The sequence below is a fragment of the Anolis carolinensis genome, chromosome 1, assembly GCF_035594765.1.
Source record: "Anolis carolinensis isolate JA03-04 chromosome 1, rAnoCar3.1.pri, whole genome shotgun sequence".
Lineage (NCBI taxonomy): Eukaryota > Metazoa > Chordata > Lepidosauria > Squamata > Dactyloidae > Anolis > Anolis carolinensis.
This window is the reverse complement of record NC_085841.1, coordinates 348,187,781-348,199,539: the sequence shown is the minus strand read 5'-3', so window position 1 is coordinate 348,199,539 and position 11,759 is coordinate 348,187,781. Positions and strand designations below refer to the sequence as shown.

The 11,759-nt window shown below is 42.8% G+C and overlaps 1 protein-coding gene across 1 annotated transcript; it reads right to left on the bottom strand.

Annotated features, from left to right (window-relative positions):
• Positions 1-360: 360 nt before the first annotated feature.
• On the bottom strand, positions 361-11,260 carry dlk1 (delta like non-canonical Notch ligand 1). Its single transcript, XM_008116920.2, has 5 exons — positions 10,708-11,260; positions 5,068-5,131; positions 3,615-3,745; positions 2,336-2,480; positions 361-1,506 (listed from the first exon to the last, which is right to left on the bottom strand). Exons 1-5 carry the CDS (start codon positions 10,769-10,771, stop codon positions 807-809), a joined length of 1,104 nt encoding a protein of 367 aa, XP_008115127.2. The 5' UTR covers positions 10,772-11,260; the 3' UTR covers positions 361-806.
• Positions 11,261-11,759: the final 499 nt, after the last annotated feature.

Here is an 11,759-nt window from a genome sequence, read left to right as displayed (position 1 = left end):
CCTCAAGCTGCCCTCTGGTCATAAGGTTGGGGTCGCTCACACCGGGAGGAGGGTGAGAAACACAGTAGCTGAGAGCACTCCAGAGTGCTCTCAGCTGCTACGTGCCTTCCTTCCCCATATTTTTAGCATAAGGATGCAGCGGGCCACCGTGCCTTTTTGCCAAGAGAACAGGGAAAATGAAGAGAGCCTGAGGTAAGCAATCAGGAGGCTGCATCCACCCCCTGGGCCTTAGTTTGCCCATGCTTGGTCTAGAGACTGATATGGCCTGGCTTTCTCTTGTCTCGCTTAAACTAAAACAGATGGAGGTCAGTGCTTAGGTCCATATCCATAAAGAATAACAAAAGCTCTTACAAATTAATGTAGCCCTTAACTATTGCTGTTTATTAAAAATAAGCACTGAAAATCACCAAGAAGTATAACAACTGCCAACATGCTACAAAGTACAATTAAAACAGTTCTTTTATTTAACAAAGGTTAATAAGATTTATTTTATGAAAAGCAAAAAAGTTGCAATCATGTATGTGTCTTTTCAGAACTATGATTCAGTGGAATATACTCCAGGGAAAGTGAATAAAGTCTTACAGCCTAAAGAGTCATAAGTTTACACAATGCAATTTTTTAAAAAACTGTCTAGGGTATGAAAATGTTTCTGAGTGACATAAATACAGCAAACTTCTCCATTGTCACTTTGTGCCAAATACAGTTATGAGTACAAATGAAAAGCCATTCATCTGCATGTCTAGCTTGTGTTCATCTCTAACTATAAGACCGATAATAGAAAAAAAGGATGGTAGTATAGTTCTTATTCATTCCTCAGTTTGATCTGGAAAGATTATCTTCACTGAGAGGTTCTCACCTTCATTTGCTTTCAGAAAATCATCTCTCTCCTTGCGGACCAGTTGGCTATACTTGGCATTGGCCAGCCACCTTTCAAATTTGGAAAAAAAGATAATCCCGGTTGTACCTAGAACAACAAGGCATGTCAGCAAGCCCAGAACCATAAAGCAGATCATTTGGTTCTTATTGAGAAAAGGCTGACGGTTTTCAATCGTCTCTTTGATGGTCAAGACCTCCCGTTCCTGGGCATGAACAGGTTTGTGGTGAACTCTCATATGGGAGTGATGATTTAACCTATGTTTAACCTCCCCATTCAGACTCTTGTTTCTGTCAGCAGAAGCACAGGTAACACCAACAAAATGGGGTTTGCAGCGACACTCAAAACCTCTGCTGGGGTGCACACGACAAATCCCACCATTTTGACAGGGGTTGCTAGTACAGGCTGACACATGGCTGCTGCACAAAGCCCCGCTGAACCCCATTGGGCAATGGCAGTGGAAGCCTCTGCCGATATCTGTGCATGTGCCCCCATTTTCACATGGGTTTGGCTCACAGTCATCAATATCGATTTCACAAAAATTTCCAGTAAACCCAGGAAGGCACAGGCAGGAAGCATGAGGCGCAGATCCATCATCATCCACACAGGTTCCTCCATGCTGACAAGGTGAGCTGCAATTCAAAGCAAGCAGAAAATGTAATCCTGTTAATACAGTGGAAACAATGTCTCAGATCCTGCAACAAAGCATGTGGAGGATAACGCTCCACATATGAAGAGATCTTGGATTCTTTGTAGATTTTAAGATGAACACAAATCAATAGTGTGACGTGGAATCTTAAAAAGCCAATGCAATTGTAGGCTACATCAACAGGAGTATAGTATCGAGATCAAGGGAAGTATTAGTATCATCCGATTCTGCTTTGGTCAGACACACGTCCAGATATTTTTGTGGTAACAACTGGATTCATCCACTATTTTGCAGGTGAATAAGTGCTTTTATTGTGGTTGGCCTGATGCATTTGGTGGTCTCTCCCAACTCTATGATTCTAAGGCAGGCATCTACAGAGACAAATGTGGCTGCCAAGGTATCAAGTATGGTCCTATGTCTGTGTCTCATGTTTCTTGATGGCTCCATGAAGGCTGTGTGTCTGCCACTCTCACAGACAACTCAGCTGCCTCTCATCCATTTTTCCCCTTTTTGCCAAACTAGAAAAGAGAAACCATCTCTTAGAAGCCTCTAAGAACTTTGATTCTCTTTTTACAAAAAGATGCAAGGCTCCTTGCACTTTTTAAAATGTGGAAAGGTTCCCTTCTCATAATACTAGAAGTAACTAGAAGATTTGTAACTATTTCAATGTTTTAATTATTTTTAATTGGGCATTGAATACTGACCTGTTCCAGGGGTAGAAAACTGGCCCTCCATTTTCAGAATATCCAAAGCTTTTCTTAAAGATTAGCTTAACAACACAATAACAATTGACAAGTGTTACCCATATTTACCCATTAACTATGCAGGGTCCCTTTTTCATATGGCAGCTTTTTCCCGTATATCCTTCAGCACACAAACAAATGTAGCCACCATTGCCTGTCTCTACACATGTGCTTGAGTTACTTGTACATGGTTTTGAAGCACAGGGATGAACATCTGTAATAACAATAAGAAACAAAAGAAGAAATGTTTTTCTTATGCTCCAGGACAATCCGTGCGGTATATTTATTTACTTAAATTTATGAAAAATGCATGAATCGGGCTTATACTAATTCAGAGCAGTGATCCATCCAGCACAGGGTTGAACAATTTCTGTCTGTCCAGATGATACTGACTGTGTGTCTAATACATCCTTGGACTACAACCAGAAATGACAGATTATTGGCATTGTAGTTGAACATCTCAAAGACCACAAGTTGCATGTCTTCAATCCAAAGCTTGGAATGATGACAATTTAAATAATATGATATAATTCTGAATCTTTCAGAATCCCTTAGCCAGCATGTTGCAGCCATGTTGAACAGGGAATGCAGGAAGTGTGGCCCCATCTATACTGCCATATAATGCAATGGATTTAATTATTTTTGGATTAGTGAATTTGCCAATGCCAATTCTCTGTAGGCATATGTAGGTCCTCGAATGTGCTTCTATGGTCAACTTCAAGTCCTCCAGAACTGCACTGGAGAGCTCATAAATATGTAGAGAAGTGTTCTATCCGATAAAAAACAATGTTAATTTATATTCAGAGTTTTTAACTTATCACAGTGATAAGTTAAAAACTTCTTCTACATTCACCTCTGTGAATGTAGAAGAACGAGCATACTATAATTTTGTACAGTCAGTCTTCCTCTTCCACTGGAGGGACACAAGACTTCAGTAAAAGTGAAAAATTGCAAATATAAAAATTGCTATTTTTGTTCAGCCATAAGAACATCTTTCTAGGAATCGCTAGGTCCTCCAGTACAATTATAAGGTCAGATGTCACCAGATGTCGGTGATCGCACCGGGGACCTTGAGGTTCCTGTAGAGATATTTCCAGTGGAAGCAGACCATAGAGCCGCACTGGAGGACCTAAAGAATCCTAAAGAGTTTTAATCAAATCCATGAATAGTCAAACTTGCAAAAGTTAAATCCTCAAATATGGAAGATAGACTACAGTGTGGAAGGAAAGAAGGAAGAAAACTGCTCTTAAAATCATTGCACATCTTCTTCACCAGAGGGAGCTATAATAGTCTTGATCAGATGTCTTCAGCACTTCCCGCTCAGTGAGAAAGGAAACTTTTTGCAAACCTGTATCACAGCGGCTGCCAATCCACCCTTCTTCACACATGCACTGCCATGCTTTGACACAGGTCCCGTGCAAGCAACCAGGGAATGGGATACATTGATCACACAGAGGGCCTTGCCAACCAGATCGACATCTTGAAAGAGAGAGAGAAAGCAAGTTTGCAAAGCAGGCTAAAATCTCTTTTGTAAATATATTGAAGACTTTAAAAATTACAGTAGACACACAACTTCTTAACAGATGATCTTTTTAAAAGGGGTTGGGGAGACTGACTTCACTGAAGGTGACTCTAAAACACTGAAACAGCAGTTGAAAAGGAATAAACCCAACAGTGAAATATTGATAGAAATAAAATAAAACCATGTTCCAGTTTTATTCTATAGAGAGAAATGCCAGGATTGCTTCACACCACTTTAGGTTCTTTGCATATTGTAAGTGGTTGGTTTTTACCATATGTATCAGTAAAAAAGAGATCAAAGTAGTTTAAGCGTTGAATAGTTAAATGCGGGACAGATGAAAAGGTTAGTTTTTGGGATATGGCAAGTAAAAAGGAAATTTAAGAGGAAGGCACAATGGTACCATCCTCCCACAATACATGCTCAAATAACTCAAAGATAATGGAGAGATGCCAGATGCACATCTCCTTGGATTTGGTAGCATTGAGCCAAGCCAGTTAAAGTGGTGGCAACCTGCAGTGATTTGTAGTGTAGCTGTACCTAAGACTCTGTAAAATGTTTTGTGAGTGTACAAATTAAGATGTGGACATCACTTCCTTTTGGGTGTTTCTTTGGAACTCAAATGTTTACATGTATTTTCCAATGAAGAATAATGTTTTCACCCTCCTCTTGCCAGTAAGCATGGCTACAACAAAAACTTGTCATAGAGGTCCTGCTTCTGATTGTTGCAAAAATTTTCCTTGCACTATGATCAGAAACTAAATTGATCTCTTTCACTCGGTCCAGCAACTGGTTCCTACAGTAGTTGGGGTGGCAGTTACATAGGTTTCCAGTAATACTACATAGTTTTACTAAATACTAATCAGTTATGGAGCTGTAACTCTAGGTTACCAACCTGAAACTGCAATATCAACTTTTTTAAAACAAAAAAAATCACAGGGCCAAATGAGGGGAGATCTATCATGCCAATGGATATGCACAATGATATACAACACTTTGTTGTTTCATTTTATTGAGAAACCTTTTATCTCATATTTTATCCTGATAGACTACTTTATCTTCTGTTGCTGCTAGGTTTTTTTTTTAGAAATTGTCTCTTGCTAAAACTGTAATAAATCAAGTGTGGATAAAATTATCACACCATTCTTCTAATTAAAACATTTGTCACTACATCACATTTTCTAGACAAATTATGCTTATGCCCTTGGTTGTTGGAATTGCAGTAAAAATGCAAATTCTACTGCACCTGAAGGAATAGCTAAAATGCTGTTGGTTAACTTACCTGCATTCATTTGAAACTTCACAAAACCCATTCACTGGATGGCAACCAGGTTTGCAATCAGTTCCTAAACAATAAGACATATAAGGTTAATGTCTTCATTATGTTTCCCCCCCTCGATGGATTGTCACCTTGTCGTGGTGAGGGGGCTGGCATGTTCCAATGAACCTGTGGGCGTAACCACCGGAGTCATACACTCCCAGGGGGGCTGCAAGGGAGGTTCCAGACCAAGCACAATCCGAAGACCTCAATGGCAGAAGAAGGCGGAAGATAACATGGTACATGTTACAATGGCTGAGAAGGTGGAAGAAGGCTGCAATAGATTGAGAGGCCACTGATGGGGACCCTCACTCTGTGAAGACTGTATGTTGATCGACTTTGCATCAACCTCCACACATTAAAAAAACTCACGCACAGGCATCTTCCAAGAACTTGGAAGGCCATCATACTCAGACAACGAGGGATCACCTAAGTATTATGTTTTAGAATGAATCCCTGTATTAGCAGAACTGATATACAGTATATAGTTTCCTTATCCATGGTTTCACTTACTCCTTTAGGGCCTCTTGTACAAGCTACACCCACTTTTTAAGACCTTCATTATTCATCCCATTAAGAATAATAGAGCTCTCCATTACCTGCAGTTTTATGTATGAATGCATGGATATGGAGGGTTGTGCTTTATTCCTATTCTAAATGGTTATCTTACTGAATATAGTGCAATTTATACTCTTGTAGACCACAAAATTGTGGTCTAAGGCATGATATAATGCCTTAGACCACATTTATTTGGTCTAATACATTTATTTGGCTTTAAGTCAGATCAAAGATAGGAGGGGGCTGAAGGAATGTGATCTGCCCAAGATACCCAATGGATCTCCTTGGCTGAGCAGGGATTTGAACCCTGATCTCTTAAAATCCTAGCCTAACGTTCAAGCCACATCATCATGCCCAAATAGAGTTGACCCATTGAATCAATGAACTTTATATAAATGTCAACTCACCCTATCACAGGTAACTGAAGGAATTCAACCTAGCTGGGAATAACCAACAGCATTCAGGACAACATATAGCATTTTCTACACAGCATGGATTCAAAGAGAAACAACTGTGGGAATTTGAGGAAAAAGCTTAATTTCAACATGTATTGATCCACCAATTATGTCTTTGATCACCCACAAATTCAGCAGGGATGTTTCTGGTGTGAGAGAATTGGCCTTCTACAGAGATATTACCCAGGGGACACCCGGATGTGTTAGCTAGGAGGTTTATCTCATGTCCCCACAAGCTAGAGCTGACAGACAGGAGCTCACTCCATCTCACGCATTTGAACCAGCTACCTTCAGGTCAGCAACCCAACCTACAGGTCAGCAATTCAGCCGGCACAAAGATTTAATTCATTGCGCCACTGTGACTCCTCACAAAACCATTTAAAACACATAGATTGAAAACACATAAACATAAGATTAGAATACAAAGCTTACACATCAAAATCCATATTTATAAAACTGTCAATTTAAAATAGTTTTAATTGATTGGGCGACCTGCTGGAAGAGATAGGTTTTTAATGCATTTTCAAATTTGCACAGCATGTTTAATAGCAGGCCTTTCCACAATCTAGTCTGGTGTCAAGTTCTGGGTTGTTTAAATACCTAAATGTATGGGGTAGATACAGGAGAGATCCTGCAAGCAACCTTGACCCAAACCATGTAGATATAACCAACACTTTGTACTTTGCATGAAAACTAACTGGAGTGGAGTGACTTTAATATTGGTGTGCTGTGCTCTCTCCTGGCTCACATATTTTGAATTCCTTGGAGTTTCCAAACTAGGTATAGAGATAGTATAATACAGCACATTGCAGAAATCATAGAATGGGAAGATATCACAAGGGTCATCCAGTCCAATCCCTTGCCGTGCAGGAAAACACTGTCAAAGCACTCGACAGATGGCCATTAGGCCTCTGCTTAAAAAACCTCCAGAGAAGGAGGCTCCACCTGACTCGATTCCACTGTTGAACAGCTCTTACCATCAAGAGGTTCTTCTGAATGTTTAGGGAAAATCTCTTTTCTTGCTATTTGAATTTCTTGCTCCATTGTGTCCTAGTCTTTAGAGCACCAGAAAATAGGCTTACTTCCTTGTCGCTGTGACAACATTTCAAATGTTTAAACATGGCTGTCATGTTCTTCTCAGTCATCTCTTCTGGAGGCTAAACATACTCAGCTCTTTAAGTCGTTCGGCTTCCAAACCTTTGATCACTAGAGACACTCTTCTCTGGACACATTCGAGCTTGTCAATTTCCTTCTTGAATTGTAGTGTCCAGAACCAGACACAGTATTATTCCAGGTGAGGTCTGATCAAAGCAGAATAAGTGGGACTATGATTTCCCTTGATCTCGACACTCTACTCCTATTGATGCAGCCTAGAATCGCATTGACTTTTTAAACGGTCGCATCACACTTGTTGACTCATGTTCAGTTTGTGCTCCACGAAGACTCCTAGATCTCTTTCAAGCCAGGTGTCACCCATCTAGAACTCTGCATTCATTTTTATTGTCTCTGTGTAATACCATACATTCTCCCTGCACTGCCATTTTTGGTATAGGCACCTGAGAGGGGAGTGGATAGACAGTGATTTTTGAGTGAGAACTAACTCTTACATAGAGTGAGTCATGAACCTCAGCATTGCAAAAAGGACACACATTGTCCCATTATCCCTAGCAAATACATTGGCTGCCTTTAGGGAACAGGTACCTTGACTTGGTGGTCTGTTGTTTGTTGCCTCAGGCAGCAAAACGCCTTGAAGAGAAGATGCAAGGATTGTTTTTCATCATTGGAGGTTGAAAGGTCCCGAGAAAAAGGTTTATAAGTCTCCTAGCAAAGCTTTTGTTTTCTTCTGTTCAAAAATAATGCTGAGGTTGGGAGAAAGTTTACCAAGTCTTTCACAGCTGCAGCCTATTTCGCTGTCCTAAGCATGTCTACTTCAAAATCAGTCCCTTTGGGTTCACAACAGGATATCCTCTTGTAAGCTTGTCTAGAACTGCAGTCTTGAGCTTGTACAAGTTAATATAACATATTATAGATTCAGACCCTACTACAAATTAATACTAACTAAAGTTTTATATCTCTAAAAGAAACATCAATAAATACCAAACCAGGATTTATGGCAGATAAACAATCAGTTCCATTATGTATGTAAATTTTTTTGCCAATGCTTATATGGGGTGCACATTCTTTATATGGAATTCCAAATCCAGAATTGTCCATATGGGTCAATGAAACAGTAGCACCTTTGTTTCTGATGGTTCAGTGTATACAAACTTCATCTAATGCACAAAATCATGACAAATTTTGGCTATATAAAATTACTTTGAGGCTATGGGAATAAAGTGTATATGAGCCATAAATGAGTTTTGTGTTTAGGCTTTGGTGGCATTTCCAAGATATTTCATTATGTATTTGCAAGTATTTAGAAACCTGGGAAAAATGTGAAATTGAAACCACACCTGGTCCCAAGCATTTTGGGTAAAGGATACTCATCCTGACCTGACCTCCTTTGAGATCCAGCCAAGAGAGTGAGGGTCCATTCATTAATATAGTTTGATGCCACTTTAACTGCCTTGTTTCAATACTGTGGAATCGTGGGGTTTGTAGTTTGGTGAGGCACCTGTTGTCTCTGGCATAGGAGGCTGAAGACCTCATAAAACTATAGCTGCCATGATTTCATAGCACTGAATAATCACAGTTAAAACAATGTCAAACTGCATTAATTCTACAGTATAGAATAGATCTGGCATGGGCAAACCTTGGCCCTCCAGGTGTTTTGGATTTCAAATCTCACAATTTCTAACAACCTACTGACTATAAAGAATTATGGGATTTGAAGTCCAAAACACCTAAAGGGCCAAAGTTTGCCCATGCCTGGAACACATGCAACTTAAATCTCTGGGCCCTTCCACATAGCCATATAGCCCAGAATATCAAGGCAGAAAATGCACAATGTCTGCTTTGAACTGGGATATTTGGTCGTGTGAATAAAATCCCACATTATCAGCTTTGAACTGGGATATTTAGTAGTGTGGACTCAGATATTTCAGCTCCAAGCAGATGTTGTGGGTTATCCTGCCTTGTTATTCTGCGTTATATGGCGGTGTGCAAGGTTCCTGAGTCCACACTGCCATATATTCCAGTTCAAAGCAGACAATGTGGGATTTTATTCAGCAGTGTGGAAGGGCCTCCAGTGAATTCCAAGGGGACTTCTCATTGCACAGACAGGGCTCTGGTTGCACTGATATCCCCAAGACAGCCCTATATGCCAGAACATCAAGGCAGAAAATCCCACAAAATCTGCTTTGAACTGGGTTATCTAAGTCCACAGAGCCCCAGGGGCGAAGTGTGTTAAAGCACTGAGCTGCTGAACTTGCAGACCGAAAGGTCACAGGTTCAAATCCCAGGAGCGGAGTGAGTGCTCACTGTTAGCTCCAGCTTCTGCCAACCTAGCAGTTCGAAAACATGCAAATGTGAGTAGAGCAATAGGTAGAGCAATAGGTAGAGCAATAGGTGAGTAGAGCACCGTTACCTTCCCACCTCCGGTGGGAAGGTAACGGTGCTCCATGCAGTCATGCTGGCCACATGACCTTGGAGGAGTCTACGGACAATGCCGGCTCTTCGGCTTAGAAATGGAGATGAGCACCAACCCCCAGAGTCAGTCACGACTGGACTTAATGTCAGGGGAAACCTTTACCTTTTTTATCTAAGTCCACACTGAGATAATGTGGGGTGTTCTGCCTTGATATGCTGGGATAGGGGCCCCTGGTGGTGGCGCAGTGTGTTAAAGCGCTGAGCTGCTGAGCTGGAGACCAAAAGGTCCCAGGTTCAAATCCCGGGAGCGAAATGAGCGCCTGCTGCTAGCCCCAGCTCCTGCCAACCTAGCAGTTCGAAAACATGCAAATGTGAGTAGATCAATAGGTACTGCTCTGGCGGGAAGGTAACGGTGCTCCATGCAGTCATGCCAGCCACATTACCTTGGAGGTGTCTACGGACTATGCCAGCTCTTTGGCTTAGAAATGGAGATGAGCACCAACCCCCAGAGTCAGTCACGACTGGACTTAATGTCAGGGGAAACCTTTACCTCTATAACATTGAGCTTTGGGGTCAGAACCCACAGTTTAAGAAGCAGTCCACACTGAGGTAATGTGGGGTTTTCTGCCTTGATATGCTGGGATAAAGGGCTGTGTGGAAGGGATCAATCCTACGTCCACAGATGCAGAAAACAATAACAGAATCACGGAATCAGAGAGCTGGGAGGGAACCCCAAGGGCGATCTAGTCCAGCCCCGCCTTGGAGAGACCAAAACGCCCCGACAAATGCCCACGTTGGCTGCACAAGAAAGGACAAAGGAACGAAAGGAAGCCGACAAGGAGCCCCGGCTTTGGAACTGGGGGTTTGGGAGAAATCCCTGAGGATGCCTTACTCCCGAGGAGGCTCGGTTGGAGATGGAAAGGCTGCCCCTCCCTCCCTCCCTCCCTCCCCGCAGGTCGACCCAAGCTCCTGTTGAAGGCATCGCAAAGCCAAAGGAGCCTCGGCTTCCAAAGCGGAGGGTGGGAGGGAAGGGGCTGAAGACAAAGCGTGGAAGAGATCTTACCTTGGGCGAGAGGGAGGCAAGCGAGGAGAAGGGCGCAGAGCCCGCGCCAGAGGCAGAGATGCATCCCTTCGCCGCGGAGGAGGGAAGGGGCTCATGCCCCGCTCCTCGGGTCCAGGACAGGCGAGGCAGGCGCGGGCCCGACGGCTCTTTTTCCCCCGGGAGCCCGGCACTATGCGGCTCGGCTTGCCGTCTGCTCGCAGAGCTCTGGATCGCGCGTCGATCTCGCCTCGCCTTCAGGATCTAAGGGAAGAGGGAGTGATCCCCCACCACCACCACCCCGCAGGCTCTTTCTCCGCCGGGTGCAAGAGAAAACCCAGGGTGTCTTCTCTTTCTTCTGCAGAGCAGGGACCACCAAAGCCTTCCTTAACCTCCCGCATTCCATTAGGAGAGGAGGAGGGAAGGAAGGAAGGAAGGGATGGATGCATTCTCACGTTCACGCCCCACACTTGCGGGCATTTCACCACGCAGTGTGTTCTTAGGGTTTTTTTTTATAATAGGAAGGAACCCAGAGGATGCTGCTCATGCTCCCCAGTGCTTCCTCTTCATCTTGGAAAGAAGTGAGGAGTGGAGTGCCATCAGCAGGGTTCCGGATTCAGTGGATCTCAGCCTGGGGTCCCCATATGTTTTTGGCCTTCAACTCCCAGAAATCCTAACAGCAGGTAAACTGGCTGGGATTTCTTGGAGTTGTGGGCCAAAAACATCTGGAGATCCCAGGTTGAGAACCACTGACTTTGATGAAGGGTTAGGAGGCAAGACCATCAAGTTTGCAAACGGGACCAAAGTAGGAGGGATAGCCATTAGCCAATACTCCAGACAGGCGCAGAATTCAAAACGATTTTAACAGATTGGAGTTGACTATGTTGGCTGTTATATTGGATCACACGTTGGACCCATCCCAAGTGTCTGGGACTCTGTGATTTATTGGTGAATAATGTGTGCAGATCCAAGTAGGGTGGCCTTTTGCAGCTGACAGATGGTAATTTTGTCAGCACCAATTGTTTTAAAGTGCTGGCCAAAGTATTTAGGCATTGCACCCAGTGTGCCGATCACCA

Coding starts and splice junctions, on each gene's coding strand:
- dlk1 (XM_008116920.2), bottom strand. CDS start 10,771: ATGCATCTCTGCCTCTGGCGCGGGCTCTGCGCCCTTCTCCTCGCTTGC. Junction 2,481..3,614: donor TGGCAGCCGCTGTGATACAG/GTTTGCAAAAAG, acceptor TTGTTATTACAG/ATGTTCATCCCTGTGCTTCA. Junction 1,507..2,335: donor GGACCCTGCATAGTTAATGG/GTAAATATGGGT, acceptor TTTGAATTGCAG/CTCACCTTGTCAGCATGGAG.